Source organism: Martes martes (genome assembly GCF_963455335.1).
Source record: "Martes martes genome assembly, chromosome: 14".
NCBI classification, from domain to species: Eukaryota; Metazoa; Chordata; class Mammalia; order Carnivora; family Mustelidae; genus Martes; species Martes martes.
This window is the reverse complement of record NC_137902.1, coordinates 25,413,083-25,438,123: the sequence shown is the minus strand read 5'-3', so window position 1 is coordinate 25,438,123 and position 25,041 is coordinate 25,413,083. Positions and strand designations below refer to the sequence as shown.

Sequence of the window (25,041 nt, the reverse complement as noted above, 5' to 3'; positions counted from 1 at the left end):
TGTTAATCAGGCTAAAGGGAAAAGAGTGAGGGGGAGAATATTTCAACAAAGAGTAACTATGAATGAAAAGCAGCACAGCAGACATTATGATGTATGAAAAAACCTAGACTCAGCTCTGAGTTAATGAAATACAGAGTTGAGGAAGGGAACTGGTCAAAATGAAATGGAAAGAAAAGAATCAAGTCTTAACAGGGCACATGGTCTCAGTGTCTTCTCAAATAAAGAAATAAAATCTTTAAAAATAAATGAATAGGGGCACCTGGGTGGCTCAGTGGGTTAAGCCTCTGCCTTGGGCTCCGGTCATAATCTCAGGGTCTTGGGATGGAGCTCCACATCAGGCTCTCTGCTCAGCAGGGAGCCTGCTTCCCCCTCTCTCTCTGCCTGCCTCTCTACTTGTGATCTGTCAAATAAGTAAATAAAATCTTTAAAAAAAGAAATAAAAATAAATGAGCAAATAAATAAATAAAAAAGTATTGAGTAGGGACTACAAAGATGATTGCCAAACTACTAATGGTGCTCATCTATGAGAGAGGAGTGAGGGTGAAACGGTAAGTGAAGGGGAATTTTCACATTTCAGTCTGTATTTCTATACTCTTCAGTATTATACAATAAGAATTTATTTGGATGTCATCTAAAATTTTTTTTAAAGAATTTATTTATTTATTTGACAGACAGATCACAAGTAGGCAAAGAGGCAGGCAGAGAGAGAGAGAGGAGGAAGCAGGCTCCCCGCTGAGCAGAGAGCCCGATGCGGGGCTCGATCCCAGGACCCTGAGATCATGACCTGCGCTGAAGGCAGAGGCTTAACCCACTGAGCCACCCAGGTGCCCCAATCTAAATATTTTTTAAATACCGTTAAAAAATAATTAAGAGAGGGGCGCTTGGGTGGCTCAGTCATTAAGCGTCTGCCTTTGGCTCAGGTCATGATCTCAGGGTCCTGGGATCAAGCCCTGATCAGGTTCCCTGCTTGGTGGGAAGCCTGCTTCTCCCTCTCCCACTCCCCCTGCTTGAATCCCCTCTCTTGCTGTCTCTCTCTCTCTCTCTGTCAAATAAATAAAATCTTTAAAAATAATAATAATAATTAAGAGATTAAAAGTTGGGATTATCGTATTGAACTGAAATGGTTTAACTTCTGAATGATACATTAACAATTAAAATTCTCTTTTAAAAAGTACTGAAAGGAGGGGGTTGGAAACAGAGTCAGGATATACTTCAGATCTTTTGACTCTTAAACCAAAGTTCTTTCAGATTTAAATGTTTACTATATAACTGGAAACTATAAAAAGTAACACAGCATATTTGATAAAAGATTCCAAAGTGAAACTCTGAAACAAAAAAATTATAAAAACCAAAATTTAAAATGTGATAGATTCAGGTCAGACCCGACTAAAAAGAGAATTAGTGAACTGAAAGGTAGGTCTGAAATACCTTACAGAATGTAACATGGAGAGAAAAAAGGATGGAAAATACAAGAGAAGAATGAGAGAAGAGAGGACAGTGCTAAAGTCTAACATATGTTTTATGAGAGTTCAGAGGGAGAGGATAAGACAATAGAGTAAGGACAATATATGAAAAGATAATGACTGAGAATTTAGAAAACCAATTAAAGACAAGTACAGAATCAAGAACTCAAATGAATCCCAAGCAAGATAAATAAAACAAATCTGAAGTTTATTAGTCTCCAACTTGAGAAGGAATGTGTATGAGTGATACTTTCGATATGTCTTTTGCTTCATTTTAACTTTGAAAGCTCACTAATAGTTTATTTAATAACATATATAATGTGATGAAACAGGATATATTATTATGTAATAATATTATATATACTAAATTATAATACAACTAAATCAGTAAGAATGGAAAGAAAAAAAAATTATAAAGCAAACAAATGAACCTAATTATACTGCATACAACAACTCTAACCACACTGTATAGAAAAACAGCAAGAAATAACTAATCCAAATAACTAAAAACAAACAAACAGACAAACTAGCATTTGATTATATACCGTTAGTCATGGGCAAGGTAAGTAAGAAAGGAGAAGTACTGCAAAAAAATCCTGAACTATTTCAAATTTTGTTATGGTATGAGCAAAGCAATTATGAAACTACTGTAGATGTATTATTAGATTGAGCAAATGAGTAAATATGTTGATGTCGTGAAGAGCCAGGGTTCTTGCTGAAGAACAACAGGTAGTTTCATGGAATAAAAGTAAACAAGAAAGAATCTTGGGATAAACTGGAATTAGAAGCAATAGCGTGAACTCATGATTCCAAAAATATGTGTAAGAACGTGTACTCAGTAAAAATAACTGCCAAAGGTAAAGATATCTCTATGGGGATGCCTGGGTGGCTCAGTCAGTTAAGAGTCTGCTTCAGCTCAGGTCATGATCTCAGTGTCCTGGGAAAAAGTCCATCCTGCGGCTCCTTGCTCAGCAGGGAGCCTACTCCTCCCTCTGCCTGCCACTTCCCCCTGCTTGTGCTCTCCTTCTCTCTGGAAGTAAATAAAATCTTGTGTGTGGGGTGGGGACATCTCTATGATACTCCACCCAAAATAAGCAGAACATACTTTCTTGTCAAGTACATATAGAAGATTTTACAAGATAGACCACATGTTAGCCCATAAACCAACCTCAATAAATTTAAGAGGACTGAATCATAAAAATATGTTCTCCAAACTATAATAGAATTAGGTACAAATCAATAGCAAAAAGCATCTGAGACATTCACAAATAGGTGGAATTCAACAACACATTTCTAAATAACCAATGGATCAAAAAGAAATCACAACAGGAAATACAAAATACGTAGAGACCACTCAAAACAAAAACAAAGCCTATCAAAATCTAGGGGATACAGCAAAAGCTTACTGATAGCTAAATTTATAGCTGTAAAATGCATTTATTAAAAAAGAAGAGAGGCACCTGGGTGGCACAGTCAGTTAAGCAGCCAGCTCTTGATTTTAGTTCAGGTCCTGATCTCAAAGTCCTGGGATTGAGCCCCACCAGGCTCTGAGCTTAACGAGGAGTCTACTTGAAGATTCTCTCCCTCCCTCTGCCCTCTCCCCTGCTCAAAAATGCTCTCTAAAATAAATAATAAATCTTAAAAAAAAAGAAAGAAAGAAAAAGAAGAAGAAACATCTCAAAGCAATGACCTAACCTTAAACCTTCAGAAATTAGGAAAGAGCAAATTAAATTCAAAACAAGCAGAAGGAAGTAAACAATAAAGATCAGAGCAAAGAAATAAAACAGAAAAACACTGGAAAAAAAACATCAGTGAAACAAAGGTTGCTTTCAACAATTTAATAATATTTAGCTACTATAATGAAGAAAAAAAGACTCAAATTACTAAAATCAGAAATGAAAACAGAGACATTACTACTGACCTTAAAGAAATAAAAACAAATATAAGGGTATGCCAACAAAATAGGTAACAGAAATAAAATGACAACTACCTAGAAACACACAAACTAGCAATACTGACTTGAAAAGAAATAGAAAATCTGAATAGACCAATAATTAAGTAAAAAGATTAAGCCAGTAATAAAAAAATCTTCCAACAAATGTGAAAACTGATAGCTTCACTGGTGAACTCTATCAAATGTTTAAAGTAACACCAACCCTTATCAAACTCTTCCCAAAAATGGAAGAAGAGGGAGCACTTCCCACATCATTCTATGAAGCCAGTATTATGTCTTTTATTTTTTTTAAAGTAGGCTCCATGCCCAGCGTGGAACCCAACATGGGGCTCAAACTCACAACCCTGAGATCAAGACCTGAGCTGAGACAGTGAGTCTGATGCTCAACCGACTGAGCCACCGAGGCACCCCAAGACAGAATTACATCTTGATACCAAAGCCAGATAGAACATTACAAGAAAATACAGAACAATATCCTTTTTCCAGATACAAAAAATCCTCAAAAAAACACTAGCAAACCAAATCCAACAAAGTACAAAACTAAACGATCATTTCAAAACACACAAAAGGACATGTGACAAAATCCAATACTCTTTCATGAAAAGGACAGTCAACAGACTAGAATAGAAAGAAATCTCAAACTAACAATAAAAAGGAATTTCCACAACCTGATAAAGGACAGCTATGAAAAACCTGCAGCTAACATCATACTTAATGATGAAAGACTATAAGATTTCTTCCTGAGATGAGGCAAAAGAGAAAGGTATCTATGACCCAACACTTGCACTATGGGGTATTTACCCCAAAGATACAAATGTAGTGATCTAAAGGGGCACATGTACCCCAATGTGTATAGCAGCAAGGTCCACAATAGCCAAACTATGGAAAGAGCCTAAATGTCCACAGACAGATGAATGGATATAGAAGATGTGGTATATATGTACAATGGAATATTATTAAACGGCCATCAAAAAACTGAAATCTTGCCATTTGCAACAACATGGATGGAACTAGAGGGTATTATGCCAAGCAAAATAAGTCAATGAGAGAAAGACAACTATCATATTTTCTCACTCATATGTGGAATATAAGAAACAAGCAGAGGATTATAGGAAAAAATGAAACCAGAGAGGGAGACAAACCATAAGAGACTCTTAATCTTAGGAAACAAACAGAAGGCTGCTGGAAGGGGGGGAATGGGGAGATGGGATAACTGGGTGATGGACACTAGGGAGAGTATGTGTTGTAATGAGCACTGGGTATTCTATAAGACTGATGAATCACACACCTGTACCCCTGAAACAAATAATACATTATGTTAACTGAACTTAAATTTTTATAAAATAAAATAAAAATCCTAAAAAAAAAAAGGAAAGAAAGAAAAGAAAAGGATGTCTACTCTTACTAGTTTTATTCAGCACTGTACTAGACAGTCTATCCAAAATTAGGCAAGAAAAAAGGCCTCCAAACTGGTAAAGAAGTAAAACTATCCTTATCTGCAGGTGACATGATCTTATATGTAGAATCACTAAAGAATCCAAAAAAACTCTTAGAGGCAATAAACCAAGTTGAAGAATACAAAATCCGTATACAAAAACCAGTCATACTCCCATAAAGTAGCAAAGAATAACCCAAAAATGACATTAAAAAAAACAATTCCATTTACTATAGCACCTCAAATCATAAAATACTTAGTAATAAATGTAACAAGAAATATAAGACTTACGCACTGAAAACTACAAAATATTGTTTGAAGTGATTAAAGAAGATCTAAATAAATGGAAAGATAGCCCATATTCATCAATCAGAAGACTTAATATTGTTGAGATGGCAATACTCCCCAAACTGATATATAGATTCAATATAATCCCTATCAAAATCCCAGCTAGCTTTTTTATAGAAATTGACAAGATAATCCTAAAATTCTTATGTACACAGGTGGGCCACAGAATAGCCAAAACAATCTTGAAAAAGAAGAACAAAACTGAAGGACTCACATGATCATTTCAAAACTTAACACAAAGCCACAACAATAAAGACTATAGTATTGAGCTGAGGATAGACAAAGAGATCAATGGAATACAAGTGGGAATCCAGAAATAAACATACACATCTATGACCAACTGATTTTTGACAAGGGTATCGAGATCATTTAATGTGGAAAGAATAGTCTTTTCAATAAATAGTGCCAGAATAGCTGGATATTAACATGCAAAAGAATGATTTTGGACCCCCATCTTGTACCATAAAAAAACTGGATCAAAAACCTAAATATAAAACATAAAACTATAAAACTCTCGGGGCATCTGGGTGGCCTTTGGCTCGGGTCATGATCTCGGGGTCCGGGGATCAAGCCCTGCATCGGGCTCCTTGCTCAGCGGGGAGCCTGCTTCTCCCCTGCCTGCCACTCCTCCTGTGTGTGCTTGTTCTCTCTCTGTGCCAAAAAAATAAATTAAATCTTTCAAAAAAAACTATAAAACTCTCAAATGAAAACAAAGTATAAATCTTTGTGACCTAAGCAATGGTTTCTTAAATATAACATTAAAAGCACAAGCAACAAAAGAAAATATAAACTGGACTTCATCAATATTAAAAAAAATTTGTGCTTCAAATGACTCCACCAGGGAAGTGAAAAGACAATCCACAGAAGGAGAAAATATTTGAAAATCATGTAGCAGACATAGGTTTGGTATCTAGAATATATAAAGAACATATAAAACTCAAAAATTTTAAAAAAAAATCTAAGAAATGGATAAAAGATCTGAATAGACATTTCTCAAAAGAAGATATGCAAATGACAAAAACACTAAAACATGCTCAATGACATTAATCATAAAGAAAATGGAAATCAAAATCACAATGAGGGGGCGCCTGGATGGCTCAGTCAGTTAAGTGGCTGCCTTCGGCTCAGGTCGTGATCCCAGGCTCCTGGGATCAAGCCGGGCATCGGGCTCCCTGTTCAGTGGAGAGCCTGCTTCTCCCTCTCCCTCTGCCTGTCGCTCTGTCTACTGTGCTCTTTCTCTGTCAAATAATAAATAAAATCTTAAAAAAAAAAAATCACAATGAGATACCACTTCTCGCACATGCTAGGACAGCTCTAAAAAATAGCAAATAACAAGTGTCACTGTGAGGATGTGGAGAAATTAGAACCCTCATCAACTGCTGGCTGATACTATTACGACCACCCCTTTTCTATTTTACTTTAAGGCAGGTTTTTGGAAGAAGCATATAGGGAATGGTGGCAGAGAAACAAACTAAGAATGTTTTAGGATCCGGTATCTTCTTCTGAACAATAAGGTTTAGAGAATTTGTATTCCATAAAGTATTATCACCATGAATTATAAAAAGCACTTATATCTAGAAGATGCAAGGAATACCTATGATGTAAAAAAAAAAAAAGTGTGTGACTGCATTTATCTTTTTATGTTGAAATAATTACAGATTCATATGCAGTAACAAGAAATAATACAGAAAGATTCCCCCTTACTGTTTATCTAGTTTCCCCCAATGAAAATATCCTGCATAAATATAGTACAGTATCAGAACCAGGAAGTGACATTGACCTAGTTCACCAACTTTTATTCAGATTTCACCAGTTTTACATGCAGTCATGTGTGTATAGCCTTCATGTAATCATCACTAGAGTCAAGACAAAACAGTTTCAATCACAAGGATTCCTTGTGCCATTGTTTTACAGCTATGCCCACCATTCTCCACCCACCCCAACCCCTAAACCCTTGCCACCATTACTCTGCTCTCAATCTCCAGAATGTTCTCATTTCAAGAATGTTACAGAGACGGAATCATATACTAGGTAACCTTTTGAGATTGGCCTTATTAACTAAGCATAATTTTCTTGGTATAGCAAAGTTGTATGTATTGATATTTCAATTCTTTTTATTGTTGAATAGTATTCTATAGATCTAATGTTTTAAGCAAAATAAGTAGGCTAAAAAAAAAAAAAAAAAACTTACTAGCCCCTGAATCTTTATTTGTCATTCCTTAGGAACATGAAATACTAATCAAAACATTAGAATGAAATAATAGCAAAAGAAGTTTAACACAGTTCCGATAACGCTACCTCACTCTTATTTTGACAAGATATATGCCATCTATACATTATTTAAGGAACACAGCTCCTTGACATTCCCAAGGACCTGTATCTTCCATGTGATTTTGAATTTGTAAGATGGCTACTAAAATCTTAACTTAGCCATTTGAATGTGAGAATCCAAACTAAAATGACAAGTTAATTCAGCTTAATCAATGATACAACTAAAAAGCTGAATGACATTCATGTGATATCCATAGTGGTTAAGTGACAAAGAAATTAAAATTTATCAACCTGGCAGTCTCTCTCTGTATAAAACCTCATACCTGTTTTTTTATTTGAAGTTAAAAAAAAAAATCATAACCACTTCTAATTCTACCAGTGTGCCAAGCTACAGGTACTACAAAATAATTTTATATATGTACAAATTCCTTTTTATTCTTTAAACATATATAATAATTTAAAGCTTTGATTGAAGAATAAACTATTTTTCAACAAGTTTAAATAATTACTGGTATGGCTTTGGAAGTGTAAAGTTCAATTAAAATTTTGGGGGGCATAAATATATATAAAGAAATTCAAAGAGAAAGTGATTGTAATGTCTTTTAAAATAAGGCAAAAGACTGATTAACCAAAAATTCATATGCTCAAATGCTTACCAAATTACAGTTCAATGTGATAAAACCACTGCTGAATTCATAAGCTGTCTTCATAATTCACTTACAGAATTTCTTCTATAATTACAGAAATTCTTCTGTAATATAATCATCAAAAAAAATTTTTTTAAGGTTTTATTTATTTATTCGACAGAGATCACAAGGAGACAGAGAGGCAGGCATAGAGAGAGGGGGAAGCAGGCTCCCCCCTGAAAGCCCGATGCGGGGCTCAATCCCAGGACCCTGGGATCACGACCTGAGCCAAAGGCAGAGGCTTTAACCCACTGAGCCACCCAGGCACCCCTAATCATCAAAATTTTAAAGAAAAAAACAAATACCTGATTTCAGCATCCTGGGCACAAACGTGGAAAGCAGATGAAAAATCTAATTGCTCCATTGTTGGATATGGTAGATACAAATTCTTATCTATTTTGATCCCTCTCAGATTCTAGGTGTTAAACAAGAGACTATTTAAGAGGTAATTGTCTAACTTGCCTCCTTCAAGCCACTGTAACATCTGAGCAGCTCAGCCTATCTTCTGACCACACAGTAAAACTATTCCAAAGGGTTTGGCCTGATGATTACCCTCAGTCTAGAAGACTCAACAACCAGTATAAGGAAATGGAAGAAGATCAACAGGCATACCTTCTGGAGACCAGTTTCTTAATAATGACTCATGACCATCATTTTTAAAAGACTAACATTAGCAAGGAAAAAGCCGGAAGTTAGATGTTTATTTACTTAACTAAAAACATTTAGCTTCTTCTAAAAAGGGAATTCTAAAGTATCACATACAAGGTAGTTTATGATAAACTGTCTGCCTAATTTACCCAATGATAAATTACCAACTCCAGTAAATGCCTTTAGTAAAAAGCCCCAGAAACAGAATATTCTACAAACTGACTTAACTGAAAAACTAAGATAAATGCCTTTTAAATGGCTTCTATTAAAAATTTTTTAATTAACAAAAGCAAATACTTGCAAGAATTCAAGAACCCAAATTTTACATTAAAAGGAAATTCTGCAGTACGCTATGACATGAATGAACCTTGAGAACATTATGCTAACTGATACAAGTTTGTCACAAAAAGAAAAATACTGTATAATTCCACTTATATGAAGTACTTAGAGTAGCCAAAATTATAAAGTCAGACAGTATAATGGTGGTTGGTTGTCAGGAGCTGGGGAAGAGAGAACAGGGACTTACTGTTTTGTTTTGTTTTTTAATTTTCTATAAACATATAATGTATTATTAGCCCCAGGGGCACAGGTCTGTGAATTGCCAGGTTTACACACTTCACAGCACTCACCATAGCACATACCCTCCCCAATGTCCATAACCCCACCACCCTCTCCCGATCCCCCCTCCCCCCAGCAGCCCTCAGTTTGTTTTGTGAGATTAAGAGTCTCCTATGATTTGTCTCCCTCCCAATCCCATCTTGTTTCATTTATTCTTTTCCTGCCCCCTAAACCCCCCACGTTGCATCTCCACTTCCTCATATCAGGGAGATCATATGATAGTTGTCTTTCTCTGATTGGCTTATTTCGCTAAGCATAATACCCTCTAGTTCCATCCACGTGGCAGGGACTTACTGTTTAACAGATATAGTATCAATTGTACAAAATGAAGTTATAGGGATGGATACTAGTGATGGCTGCACAACAGTGTGAATATACTTAATACCATGAAGTGTACACTTAAAAACAGTTAAGATAGCAATTCTATGTTATGTATACTTTACCACAATAAGAAAAAAGATAAAAAGTTTCAAATGATTTAAAAATTTAAACCCTTGGAGGTGTTTTTCCCACCGTTTCTATTATTTCAGAGTGCACTCTACTATATAAAGAATGTAGGGTGCAGAGCCATCTAAAATCTTCCAGGAAATATCATTCTAAATGAGTCAGAAGGACTCAGGCTATGACATATTAAATGCAACTAGGATACCTGATGTGTACTAGATGACCTCTCTTCATTGCATAATTCTAGCCCTTGTTTCCATTGATAAATATGTTACATCATAGCCAAATGTATGTAGCATAAAGACAAATACTGAATGAGTATAAAATACCAAATATTTTCTCCTTCCTCTAGCTTAGAAACAAATGAGTAACTGTGAGTTGCTGTAGATTCCTGGAGTTCCCATGCCAACTTTTTAGCACTATCAGTACACCAGCATTTCTACTTATCCCTTGCTTTCCCAACATGGGAAGCAGAGGTATTTAATAGGGCCCAGCTCTTTCTATCCTATTAATTTATGGGAAGTGTAAACCTCTAATTTCTGTCCAAAAACAAGTGATTTCTAAATGCAGTACCTACTTCCACGAATCTTAGCTACTCAAGATTAGGCAGAAATAGCCATGTAATTCAAACTATTAGAAGTGACAAATAAGGGGCGCCTGGGTGGCTCAGTGGGTTAAAGCCTCTGCCTTCGGCTCAGGTCATGATCCCAGGGTTCTCGGATTGAGCCCCACGTTGGGCTCTCTGCTCAGCGGGGAGCCTGCTTCCTCCTCTCTCTCTCTGCCTGTCTCTCTGCCTACTTGTGATCTCTATCTGTCAAATAAATAAATAAAATCTTTAAAAAAAAAAAAAAGAAGTGACAAATAAGGGGCACCTGGGTGGCTCAGTCAGTTAAGCATCTGCCTTAGATGCTCATCCCCTGATGAGTCTGCTTCCTCGTCTGTCCCTGCTCCTCCCCTGTCCCTGCTCCACCCCCATAGCTCATACACACTCTCTCTCTCTCTAAAAAGTAAATAAACTTTTTTTTTTTTAATTTAAATTGTGTCTACTGGCTACTTAGATTGAATGTGGGTAATACTGGGTATTAGCAATATTTTCTTGAATTAAGACTTTACCATTTTCTCTGAATCATTTTTAAAATTTAAAATATGGGCATTTTAACATTAATATTTTTTAAAATGACAAACAGGGGTGCCTGGTGGCTTAGCTGGTTAAGCAACCGCCTTTTAATAGGGTCATGATCCTACAGTCCCGCATACAGCTCCCTGCTCATCAGGGAGTCTGTTTCTCCTTCTGATCCTCCCCACTCTTGTGTTCTCTAAATAAATAAAATCTTTAAAAAAAAGTGACAAATAAATTTAAAATATTTACATTTTAAACTTTTTAAAGATTTATTTATTTGAGAGACTGAGTGTGAGCAGGGGAAGGGGCAGGAGAGAATCCTCAAGCAGACCTGAGCATGGAGCCTGAAGTGGTGCTTGATCTCACTATCAATGAGATCATGACCTGAGCCAAAACCAAGAGTCAGGCGTTTAACTGAGCCACATTTTTTTTTAAGATTTTATTTATTTATTTGATAGAGAGAATGAAAGCAAGAGCAGGAACACAAGCAGGGGAAATGGGAGAGGGAAAGCAGGCTTTCCACGGAGCAGGAAGCCCGATGTGGGGCTCGATCCCAGGATGCTGGGATCATGACCTGAACTGAAGGCAGATGCCTGACCATCTGAGCCACCCAGGCGCCCATGACTGAGCCACATTTTAAACTTTTTTTTTTTTTGGTGGGTTTTGAGCAATAGTAAAATTACAGAATAATGGCCACAAAGCTCCCAAAGAGGGAGGGGACCCAAGAGGGTTGCCCACATTTTAAACTTCAAAAATGATTCAGAGAAAATGTTGAAGTCTTAATATAAGAAAATATTGCTAATACCCAGTACTACCCACAATCAATCTACTTAAGTAGCCAGTAGACACAATTTAGAAAAATCTACTTAAGAACAATAATCGAGGGGCTCCTGGGTCACTCAGTTGGTTAACCGTCAGCCTTTGGCTCAGGACATGATCCCAGGGTGCTGGGATCAAGCCCCATGTCAGGCTCCCTCCTCAGTGGGGAGTCTGCTTCTCCCTCTCCCTCTGCAGCTCCCCCTGCTTATGCTCTCTCTCTCCGTCAAATAAATAAAATCTTTAAAAAACAAACAAAAAAACACTATTATCCATTTGTAGAAAATGTCAAATAAGAAGCTTATTCTTAAAAAAAAAAAATTCATTCTTACTAATTAAGGTACAATTTTTCAGCATCTGAAGACTTTCTTCAGTTAAGGACTTTTTTTTTTTTTTAAAGATTTTATTTATTTATTTGACACAGAGAGAGATCACAAGTAGGCAGAGAGACAGGCAGAGAGAGAGGAAGGGAACCAGACTCCCCGACCAGCAGAGAGCACCCGATGCGGGGCTCGATCCCAGGACTCTGGGATCATGACCTGAGCCGAAGGCAGAGGCTTTAACCCACTGAGCCACCCAGGTGGCTCAAGGACTTTTATTAGTAGATGTAAGAAACAAGAAATCTCCTCTTAAAATGCAGCAGTATGATGTACTAGTGGTTAAAAGTCTAGACTCTTAGTGGCACCTAACTGGCTCAGTCGGAAGAGCAGAGCGTGCAACTCTTTATCTCAGCGTTGTGAGTTCAAGGCCACAGTGAGTGTAGAGATTATTTAAATAAATAAATTAATTAATTAATTAAAAAAAAAAAAGGTCCAGACTCTGGACTGGGTCTGAACCATGAACTAGCTATATGATCTATAAACTGCCTAACTTCTCTACACATTAAAACTTCATCATCTGTAAAATGAAGATAGTATGTACCCACTTTATAGAGATGTTTTGAGGATTAAATAGACAAAATACTTACCGATGATAGGCTTCTCGCCGATACTTTTTCAGGGCATGCTTATCCATGTTAGCAGGCATATCCGCTGCATTCTGTAACCGATCACTCCAGGAGGTTGTCATTTTATTTCAATTGTATGCTGAATTCTAGAAAAGAAAATCAGTAACTTAGTGGCTTAATGTTAGTATCTATTTACTGTTATGATGTTTTAATTAGAAAAATTCTAGGGGCACCAGGTGGCCCAGTTGGTTAAACATCTGACTCTTGATTTCAGCTCAGGTCATGATCTCAGGGTAATGAGGTCGAGCCCCGCACCAGGCTGTGCTGAGCAAGAAGCCTGCTTAAGATTCTCTTTGTTCTCCCTCAGCACCCACTCCCTCACACTCGCGCGCTCTCTCTCTCTCTGTAAAATACATATATATATATATATATATATGCAAAAGATCTGAACTGATGTTTCATCAATAAAGATATACAGATGGCAAATAAGTACATGAAATGATGCTCAACACCATTTATCATCAGGGAAATGCAAATTACCACCATAATAAGATTCTACTACATGGGGGTATAGTAGTACTGGTGTACGGTAGTGTGGTATAGTGTAGTACTGACTGAGTGGCCCAGTCAGTTAAGCGTCTGCCTTCAGCTCAGATCATGATCCCATGGTCCTGGGATCAAGCCCTACATAGGGTTCCCTGCTCAGCGGGGAGTCTGTTTCTTGCTCTGCTTGCTGCTCCCCTTACTTGTGCTCTGTCAAATAAATAAATAAAATCTTAAAAAAAAAAATTCCACTACATGTCTGTTATAATATTTAAAATTTTAAAAAGACTGACCATGACAAACTTGGGTGAGAAAATAGAGCAACTAGTACTTTAATACACCACCAGTAAGACTATAAAAATGGTACAAGCACTTTGGAAAAGTTTCCTATCTCTTTAAAAGTTAAACACAGATCTACTTTATGTCCCAACCCTTCTACTTCTAAGTAATTATCCAAGATAAATGAAAGCATATATCATGTGAAGACTTATACACAAATATTCACAGCAGCTTTGTTTGTAATATCCATAAACTAAAAACAACCCAAATGTCTATACAGGTCAAAGAATAAACTGTAGTATGCTCATACAATGGAATACTACTTTGCAATAAAAAGAAATGAATTACTGAAAACATGAATAAATTTCAAAATTATGCTGAGTGAAAGCAGACAAGACATATGATATGATCCTATTTACATTAAATTCTAGAGAGTGCAAACTAATCTATAGTGACAGAAATAAGATCAGTGGTTCCCTAGGGGGAAGCAATAAGGCAAAGAGGGACCCAGGGAAACTTTTGGGAGGGATATGTTTATTATCTTTATGGTGACTGTTTCATGAGTGTATACATGTCAAAACTTACTGTACACTCTAAATTTGTGAAGTTTACTGTATGTATTTTTAATATATTTTTTAAAGGATTCTATTTATTTGAGACAGATACAGAGAGAAAGAGCATGAGCAGAGGGAGGAGCAGAGGAAGAGGGAGAAGCAGACTCCCCACTAAGCCAGGAGCCTGAAGTAGGGCTAGATTCCACGAGGACAAGGACGTTAGGATCATGACCTGGGCCAATGGCAGACACCCAGCCATCTGAGCCACCCAGGCGCCCCTACTGTATGTATTTATACCTCAGTGAAACTTTTTTAAAAGCCGGGGTTTTTTTTTCTTTTCTTAAAAATTAAAGGTTGTAATTACACTAAGAAAGATTTCTCCCAGGTATTTTAACTTTTTTACTACTTTCTTCAAATTATTTGTAGCAAAAATTCAAAGCACTCTCTTGGGTCATTCATGGACTAAACAAAATATATTTTATTTTAAGAATTCAAGTTATACACTCTCAGCAAAGATAACATCCAACTTCAGGGGTGCCTAGGTGGCTCGGTCTGTTAAGCCTCTGCCTTCAGCCTGGGTCATGATCTCAGGGTCCTGGAATTGAGCCCCATGTTGGCCTTCTCTGCTCAGTGGAGAGTCTGATCCTCTTCCTCTGCCCCTGCTGTGAGCGCACTCTCTCTCAAATAAATAAAATCTTCAAAAAAAAACCACATAAAACTAAAGTGTAAACATAAATGATTATCATTAATATGGGATAAAATCTGCCATGAAGTCTATACAGTTATGTGAAGGTAAGGGGGTAAGATTGTCTTAAATCATCTTCAAACGATTCCTCACATATGACAATTTTACTATGATCTTATCATCCATCTTAACATTACATGACAGACTTCTGAACTCCATCCACAGAATCAATCTATCTAATGCTTAACTATTTTTCATAGTAATATTAAAAGTAAAGATGAAGGGGCACCTGGGTGGCTCAGTGGGTTAAAGCCTCTGCCTTCGGCTCAGGTCATGATCCCAGGGTCCTGGGATCGAGCCCCACATCGGGCTCTCTGCTCAGCAGGGAATCTGTTTCCTCCTCTCTCTCTGCCTGCCTCTCTGCCTCCTGTGATCTCTGTCTGTCAAATAAATAAATAAAATCTTAAAAGTAAAGATGAAGATGCTTTATCAACTGGCCAAAAAAAAGAGATTTCTACTAAGTAGGTAAATATACATTTGTCACCTGTTTACAGTGTCAAGCTCGAGTAGTTTCTTTCACTAAGGTACAGCAATGACTAATACCGAATAAAAAGCTCAAATTTTAATTCCTTTCAAAAAATATGGTAGTTAGAAAATTCTTTGTTTCAACATAAAATAAACAGTCTGAATAGCAACAAGTGAAATGAACTTTCAAGCATTTGAAATACCATAGTTTCACGCTTTAAAAATATTTCAGGCAAAACATACTCCTTTCACCACTAACACCACTCTCCCCCCTAAAAGGGAAACCAGCTGCCCCAACAGCTCCAGGCAACTGTGAAAAACAGGAAGCAAAGAGTAACTGAAACTGCAGGATAAACCTGGGTAGCAAAACCATTTTAAATGTTTCAGATCACATCAGTAATTCACTCGGAAAGGAGCAGCACTTGAGGGGCACCTGGGTGGTTCAGTCAGTTAAGCATCTGCCTTTGGCTTGGGTCATGATCCTCGAGTCCTGGGATTAAGCCCTGCTTTGGGCTCCCTGCTAAGGGATGAGTCTGGTTCTCCCTTGCCCACTGCCCCTCCCCACCCCTCATGCTCTCTCACAAATAAATAAAACCTTAAAAAAAAAAAAAAAAGGAATAGCACTTAAACACATTACATAGTACAAGTCTATTCGGCAAAGTGTTTTACACTGCATATTGAACCAAATATTTTTCAACAGATAACAGGGTAATGATAACAGTACATAAATATGAACTCTCAGAGTTTTACTAAACTTGACTGGAATTTATTCTGTTTGAAATATAAAACTTGACATTGCTAAGTTTTATAATCATTCTAAGAACACTGCTCTGAAACTTGAATAAATAGGATCACTTTGAATGGTTTATTAAAATTTTCTCACCAGCTTGAAATTTATTTTAAGCTTCATAAATACAAATTTAGTTGCATATTAAACTAGCTTATAGAAAAAGAAGAGTTAAAGTTACATCCTCCATGTATGCCTGGTACTGAACTAAGTAGGCACATCCTCCATTGTATGCCTGGTACTAAACTAAGTAGGCACATTGTGTTTGTGTATGTGTGTGCACACGTGTATAAAGTAATAAAATCACTTTATTATACTTGACTTTTTAAAAACATTTCCAGGCACCTGAGCGGCTCAGCTGGTTAAGCATTTCCCTTCGGCTCAGGTCATGATCCCAGGGGCCTGAGATGGAGTCCCATGTCAGGCTCCCTGCTCCACAAGAAGTCTGCTTCTCGTTCAGTATCTCATTCTCTGTTTCTCTGTCAAACAAATTTAAAAAAAAAAAATCTAAAAAAATTTTGTTTCAATAAATAAATAAAAACATTTCCTTCGTGGGGTACCTGGATAGCTACATCAGTTAAGTGTCTGCCTTCGGCTCAGGTCCTGATCGCAAGATCCTGGAATGGACCCCCACATGGAGCTTCCTGCTCATGGAAGTCTGCTTTTCCCTCCCCCACTACCTCTATGCACCCCCAGCCCCACTTGAGAGCACTCTCTCGCTCTCTCTCAAATAATCTTAAAAAAAAAAAAAATGAAAACATTTCCTTTGTTATGATACAAAGGATACTTAACAAAATAACTGATATGACCTTATTTCTGCTCTTATGTTCCAGCAACTTGGTAACAGCTTTAAATGTACAATCTATATAATTAACACAGGTTATATATGAACTATAAGGTATGTTGAACCGAAGGATACTGATAATACTGACTATACAGTAAGCCTTACCAATTAGTGCTATGGACCATTTCTACCAAGAGGAAAATGCACATATGTACAGTCAGCTTTCCAAGCTGCTGCTGACAGTAAGGGAGAGACTTCTTCCCTACTACAATCCTTGATAAGTCTCTACTGTGGACATCTGTTTGGTAAGTAGGCACATTTTACACATAGCCCTTGAAAACCCTACTCCTTGACCAATGAGCAAGTAAAACCAAGGAAGTATAGTGGTCAGTTATTTTTTTTTTAAGATTTTATTTATTTATTTGACAGATCACAAGTAGGCAGAGAGGCAGGCAGAGAGAGGAAGGGAAGCAGGCTCCCCGCTGAGCAGAGAGCCCGACGCGGGGCTCGATCCCAGGACCCCAGGATCATGACCTGAGCCGAAGGCAGAGGCTTAACCCACTGAGCCACCCAGGAGCCCCAGTGGTCAGTTATGTTTAACAATGTGTGGCTTAGCATCCCCTCTGTAACATGACCGCAAATAAATTAACTTACAAATACATTCTCTAGAAAACAAGGGAAGTCAGATCCAGGTTTAGATTAATTCATCTAAAAATACTGCTAAAAATCTAAATCATAGTATCTATAATTAATAGCACAGGGGCCAAGGGCTGGCTGCCCCAAGATGGGCCTCTTTGACATGAACATTATTTTGAGTTAAAAGCAGTCAAGGGGCACCTGGGTGGCTCAGTGGGTTATACCTCTGCCTTTGGCTCAGGTCATGATCTCAGGGTTCTGGGATGGAGTCCCACATCAGGCTCTCTGCTCAGCAGGGAGCCTGCTTCCTTCTCCTCTTGCCTGCCTCTCCACCTACTTGTAATCTCTGTCTGTCAAATAAATAAATTTTTAAAAAATTGAAAGAAAAAAAAAAAAGCAGTCAAAACCCAGCAGGTTCAGGAAAGCTCTTTACCTCCCCTTCAACTGCCTGCTTGTACCAAGAGAAGAGCTATTAACAGAGATTCCCCTAAGACACTTAGATTCATAAGGCAATCTTTGTTTCCCAACCATTTTCTCTCACGTTCTTGCTAATGGTCTTTCTGCCCTTTGTATCCTCAGGCCCTTACCCTTCTCCTCAGTTCACACAAGCATCACGTTGCCTGTCTCTGGGATCTCTATGTCTGTGCGGATTGTCCCTATGTATGCTATTAAATTTGATTTTCTCCTGTTAATTTGTCTCATGTCGATCTGATTCTTCATCCAGCTAGGACTCTGAAGGGCAAAGAAAATTCATCCTTCCTGACAATGGTGTCATCTCTAATCCAAAGAACTGTGCTCTGAAAGAAACTATAACTCTAAAAGTATTTTTGTAACTTTTGCTCCTTCTAATAATACTAAAAGTAATACACGGAAGAAAATAATCACATAAAGTATTTTAAGATGTAGTAGTCAATTTTTCCCCCAAAGGAAGACTTCTAAAACTGCTGTATATAGGGGTGCCTGGGTGGCTCAGTGGGCAGCTCAGTGGGCTAAAGCCTCTGCCTTCGGCTCATGTCACGATCTCAGGGTTCTGGGATCGAGCCCCACATCGGGCTCTCTGCTCAGCGGGGAGCCTGCTTCCCTTCCTCTCCCTCTGCCTGCCTCTCTGCCTACTTGTGATCTCTGTCTTTCAAATAAATAAATAAAATCTTAAAAAAAAAAAAAAAACTGCTGTATATAAACCATGTTAAATGTTTCGTTAACTTCTTGCCTTTAGAATAGTTCCTGGCAGTTTTTTGTTCATTTTTCATTCCATTAGTTTCATTCGGTTCTATCATTTGCCCTGAACTGGACTATACATTTCAGGAAAAGGCAACCATTCATAGTTTGCATGCCAAGTGATATAAACAGCTAACAAATTCCAACTAATAAACTCACACTTACCTACCCATGCGTATTATTTGCTATCCTCTTACCCTGCTTTCTTTTTTTTTTTTGCACATTAACACTTCCAGACATGATATATTTTGACCCTTTCTCTAAAATGTAAGCTCTCTGAGTGTGAGACTTGTTTCGTTTATTGCTGTAACCCCAGTTCCTTTAACAGTAGACTTGATACAGACAGGCAGAAACAAATGGAACTCCTAAACCTCTACACGTGGAGGTCTTTGCTTTTTAGAAGCTAATTCTTGTGTAAGCCTGAAAATGCAAGAATATTGCACAAGTTCCTTTTAATGCTCTAAATGAGTCTTTGTGAAATCTTACTTTTGGTTCAGAAACACAAGATTCTTGGCTTGATTAACGTAATATTTTGCTAACATTTCGACATCAGGCCTTGGAACAAAAGGTTCCTTGTTCTCTGATGGAAAATAACAAAACTGAGAAGAGATCTTGTCAAGTGAGAAATGCAGTACCTGTTGCCTTGACAATTGGTTTTTCTTCAAGCAATAACATGCTCCAATCTCTAGTCTGAAACTAACTGGAAAATATAAATTTATTTCATCTATTCCTAAAGTTCCTAAATATATACAAACAAGACCTGAATTTTGTTAATGTTCTTCTCTTTAACATTCTACTGCTGCTACTCCTAGAATTCTGTTACCTCAGCCCTATCACACAGAAGGCTATATATCTGTTCTACATCAGCATATGAAGGCTGCTTCTTTTTTTTTTTTTAATCTTTATTTATTTATTTGACAGAGAAAGATCACAAGTAGGCAGAGAGGCAGGCAGAGAGAGGAGGAAGCAGGCTCCCTGCTGAGCAAAGAGCCCCATGTGGGGCTTGATCCCAGGACCCTGAGACCATGACCCGAGCCGAGGGCAGAGGCTTAACCCACTGAGCCACCCAGGCGCCCCTGAAGGCTGCTTCTAACTAACTGTTTTGAGTAATATAAGACCTTCTACAATAACATGGTCATTGACACAAAGAACAAGTATGTAAAGAAAACATTTTAAATGAATGGGCGGGATGATATGTAGTATGCCATCTATTTCTTCAAAATATTGCAATAATTAACTATGGTCTTTCAAAAACATAAAGGTAATGAAGCCTAACAGTTTTTACAATCAGCCAATATAAAATATTTTTCACCTTCAGTAATGATTCTTGAATATTCTTTTAAAAAGGAGGCAAAAAAAAAAAGTCTGATTTCAAAATGAACGAATTCTTTTACTGATGAATTCCTGGCTCACCATTACACTGTTGTACCTATTACCTTTCCTCTCACAAAATAAAAAAATAATAATAAAAATCAGAAAGTCAGAAATAATCACAGTATTTCTACTTCTTGGTTTATAAATTCACATTTATGGATTAGTCTGCTTATTTGGTAAAAATTCAGAGATGTGTTAAGTTCAATGCCTTAATAACCCTAACTTAACAGCTAACATTTAACATTTACTAAGTGTTCACCTTTTTCACATATTATTTTAAGCACTATACATATTTTTCTGACTTCTCAAAACCATGTGAGTTAGGTGCTATTCTCTCTGTCATACAAAGAAGAAAAAAGCATACTGAAGTTAAATAATTTGACCTATGTCATAGAATTACACTTGTGATGAAGAGCATAGATTCTAAAGCCACACTGCCTGGGTTCAAAACCTGACTCCAACACTAATTAGCTCTATGACTGAGCAAATTACACAATCTCTTCAGCTTCTTCCACTCCAAAATGGTCAGAGTTGGAACAAGAATTCAATCCATTAATAAGTGCAAAGTACTAAGGACAATGGCTGATACATAGTGCTTAATCATTTATTATTTATAATGCTAGAGGCTGCAATGTTTAATACTTGCAGCTTCTGCACAGTGTAGAACAGTAGTCCCGGCCCCTTATCCATGGTTTCCCTTTCCACGGTTTCAGTTACCCGTGGTCAGTTGCAGTCCCCAGAAGCAGATGATCCTCCTTCTGCCATATAGTCAGAAGGTCAATAGTAGCTTAAGGTTACGTCACAATGCCTACGTCATTCACTTCATCTCATTATGTAGATATTTTATCATCTCATGTCATCACAAGAAGGGTGAGGGCAGTACAAGAAGATAATTTAGAAGATATTACATTCACAGAACTTTTATTATAGTTTTGTTCCACAAAACAACTGGCCTGGGCTCTTCAAATATATTAATATTATGAAAACAAACAAAAAGCTGGACCTGCTGTGGATTAAAAGTAATTACAGGGACATGACAACTAAATGCAATTCAAGATCTTTGACTAGATCCAGGACCAAGGGTTAGAGTGGAGAACAACTATAAAGTTCATTTGGGGCGGGAGGCGGGGAGGCTTGGAGAACTTAGTCGGTTAAGCGTCTGACTCTTGATCTCAGAATGGTGAGTTCAAGCCCTGCACTGAGGTCCACACCAGACCTACTTAAAAAAAAAAAAAGTCATTATTGGGGGCAAATGCGAAACTTTTAATATGCACCAGATAATAGATAACAATGTTACCTCCATGTTAAACATGTAATTTTATAGGACATCTTTGTTTTTAGGATATTCAAGTAGATCTTTTGAGGAATGAAGTGTCATGATGTTTGCAACTTACTTTTAAATGGTTCAGGGAAAAAAATGTATAAATGAAAGATAAATGCAGCAATGTTAACTGGTGAATCCAGATGAAAGGTAAATTTATTGAACTATTACTGCCCTTTCTTGTATTGAAATTTTGCAAATAGCTGAAAAAAATGTAAAACCTCTGCACAATGAGAGACTAAACACTGAGAAGGTATTTGCTACACTATAAATAAGAGAATTAGTAAATAAAGAGTTATGAACTAATGATGGAAAAGCAAACAAGCCAACAGAAGTCTATAAATAGCAATTTACAGAAAGGAAATCTTATAATAAATGATGTGAAGAAGCTCAACCTCACTTATAATCAGGGAAAAGCCAATTAAAATAAAATTTGATTTCATTTTAAAATTTAAAAGTCTACACAATATTAGTGTTTATAAGGATATTGCAAAATAGGAACCCTCACAAACTGCTGTTGATTATTTAGTATTTCGGAAATAATGTGGCATTATCTAATAAAGTTAAAAGATCTTCATACTCTACAATCTAAGATTTTCTTAAGTTAAGAACTATCTCACACATGTAAACAACATGAAAATCCAAGAATGTTTATGCTTCGTTAACAGCAAAAAAAAAAAAAAAAAAAAATCAGACTAAAAATGAAATCTTTAAAAAAGTGGGGGGGGGGCCTGGGTGGCTCAGTGGGTTGAGCCTCTGCCTTCAGCTCAGGTCATAATCCTAGGGTTCTGGGATCGAGCCCCACACTGGGCTCTCTGCTCAGTGGGGAGCCTGCTTCCCCCTCTCTCTCTGCCTGCCTCTCTACCTACTTGCAATCTCTCTTTCTCTATCAAATAAATAAATAACATCTTTAAAAAAAAATCAGAAACACCTAAAACTCCATAAACAAACTGGTTTATTCATATAATGCAACACTAAAGAGCGATTAAAATGAATGAACTAAAGTCTTATCAACATGGACACATATTATAAACAATGCTGGGGTGCCCAGGTGGCTCAGTCAGTTAACTTGATTCTTGATTTCGGCTCAGGTCATGATCTCAGGGTCCTTGGATTGAGCCCTGAGTTGGGCTCCCCAGGAGTCTGCCTCTCCCTCTATCACTCCCACTCCATGCTCTCTCTTGCTCACTCACTCTCCAATAAAATCTTTTTTAAAATGTTTAACCAAAAAAAAAAAAAAAGTTGCAAAATCATATGTATAATGTATTAAATAAGAGGAGTATATGTACTAGTGGTGGCTGGGTGGCTCAGTCAGTGAAGCATCCAACTCGATCTCAGCTCAAATCCTGATCTCAGGTTTGTGAGTTCAAGTCCCACGTTGGGCTCCAAGCTGGGTACCGAGCCTACTTAAAACACACACACACACACACACACACACACACACACACACACACGGTAGGAACTAATAGTTCAACACTCTCCAAGTCAATTTAATCCTTCTGATTCTGTATTCCACCTAAAAAGAGGGCAGTTTTGCTGCTCTTCTGACAATTGTGCTATTTTTATTGTTTTTTATTGGTTTATTGCTAAAGTTGTTTTCCATTTAAGAAAGAATGAGAGACACATGGGTGGCTCAGTCAGTTAAGTGTCTGCCTTCGCCTCAGGTCATGATCCCAGAGTTCCACCTTGAACTCCCTATTCAGTGGGGAGTCTGCTTCCCCCTCTGCCCTTCCCCCTTGCTTGTGCATGCACACACACACTCCCTCTCTCTCTCTGTCAAATAAATAACTAAAATCTTTTTAGAAAAAAATGAACAAAAAGCCACTGCAAACTCTGGTAACCAATCACAGAACAACCAAATTTCAAATAATAAAAAGTCATAAAAGATTTACTGTGTCAAGTGACAAGAAATTTAGTAATCTATAACAATTTGCAATCAACATCCTTAAAATGAAGAACTTTTAGGGGCATCTGGGTTACTATGCCCATTGACCATCTGACTCTTGGCTTCAGGTCATGATCTCAGCATTGTGAGACTGAGCCCTGAATTGGGCTACCCGCTCTGCAGGGAGTCTACTCAAGATTCTCTCACCTTCTCCCTCTGCCCCTCCCCTCACTCACATATTTTTTTTTCCCTCTCTCTCTAGAATAAATAAATCTTTAAAGGAAAGAACTTTTTTAGGTCTGAACCTAAAAAACAAAACAAACACCTACCACTCATTACAAATGGTTATCTTGGGGCACCTGGATGGCTCAGTGGGTTAAGCATCTGCCTTCAACTCCGGTCATGATCCTGGGATCCTGGGATAGAGCCCCAAAGTCGGGCTCCCTGCTCATTAGGGAGCCTGCTTTTCCCTCTCCCCGCCTCTGCTCCTGCTCTCTCTCTCTCTCTCAGATAAATAAATAAAACTTTTATTAAAAAAAAAAAAAAAGATTATCTTACTTCATTGTGCTGTATCTTCCAAAAATCTACATAGCCTATCTTGTAAGCAGCTTACCAGAAATTCTATCTCTGGCTTTATCTCATACTATTACTCTACCACATACTTTTAGTGAGAGCAACCTATTCATTAAACCCTCAACATATCCACCTTCGCATCTTCTTACTCTCCTGTCACCATCACTCATGCTTTTCTGATCCCACCAACATGCAGTAACATCCCCACTCTGAACAAAAAACAGTTGAGAGTTAACATTTATAATTTAATGTATGCCAGTATTGCTTCAATGGAATTATCCCACTTAATCCATACAACCCTGTGAAATTTGTTCTATTTCCCCCTTTTTCGTGGTGAGAGAAACTAAGTGAGGTCTTCCACCTTCTCCAAGGTTGCATGGCTGGTTAAGTTGCAAGCCAGATCTCAAACCCAGACTCCAAAAACCACACCCTCAAACATATGTGATGCTATCTCCTGGCTCAAAGTATTGAAGGGCTTTATTGCTCAAATGTCACTGAGCATATGCCCTGTGATATTTAACATTTTGTGTTCCCAAATGTTGTCTAAGTGGCTCAAAATACATTCCTTCAACAAAAATTTACTGAGAGCCTGTATGCCAGGCACTGTTGACTACTGGGTAAAAAGTATGTTACAGAGCCTTTACAAATGAAAAGTAGATGAATTCTTCAGATACATGGACACCCCAGAAAGTGGGTAAATGAAAATTAAAAATATGTACATAGCAACTGAAACTACATAAAAACTATGTTTAAATAGGAATTGGAAAATAACTTAGTTATACATCATATGATAAAGTTGGGGTCTGTTTGTTGTTCTGCTATTTCATTGAATTAAGCTTTTTGTTAAGAAAGCTAAGCAATGAAAAGATGTATTTAAAGAAAAAAAAAAAAGGCTTAAGTGCTTTCTTCCATAAAACAGCAAAAACAGGGGCGCCTGCGTGGCTCAGTGGGTTAAGCCTCTGCCTTCGGCTCAGAGGTCGTGATCTCAGGGTCCTAGAATCGAGTCCCACATTGGGCTCTCTGCTCAACGGGGAGCCTGCTTCCCCCTCTCTCTCTGCCTGCCTCTCTGCCAACTTGTGATCCGTCTCTGTGTCAAATAAATAAATAAAATCTTAAATAAAAAAAAAA

The 25,041-nt window shown here is 37.5% G+C and overlaps 1 protein-coding gene across 5 annotated transcripts in view; it reads right to left on the bottom strand.

Annotated features, from left to right (window-relative positions):
- Positions 1-25,041, bottom strand: part of NT5C2 (5'-nucleotidase, cytosolic II) — an 87,586-nt gene that overhangs the window by 60,276 nt on the left and 2,269 nt on the right. For 2 of the 5 annotated variants that reach the window (XM_080823436.1, XM_080823437.1), the window contains exon 2: positions 12,771-12,895. In XM_080823436.1, coding sequence (XP_080679562.1) covers positions 12,771-12,871 — 101 coding nt within the window. In that variant the 5' untranslated portion in view covers positions 12,872-12,895. Of the gene's footprint in view, positions 1-12,770; positions 12,896-15,099; positions 15,226-16,467; positions 16,601-25,041 lie in introns of those variants that run through there. The other 3 variants (XM_080823435.1, XM_080823438.1, XM_080823433.1) reach the window with 3 other exon arrangements.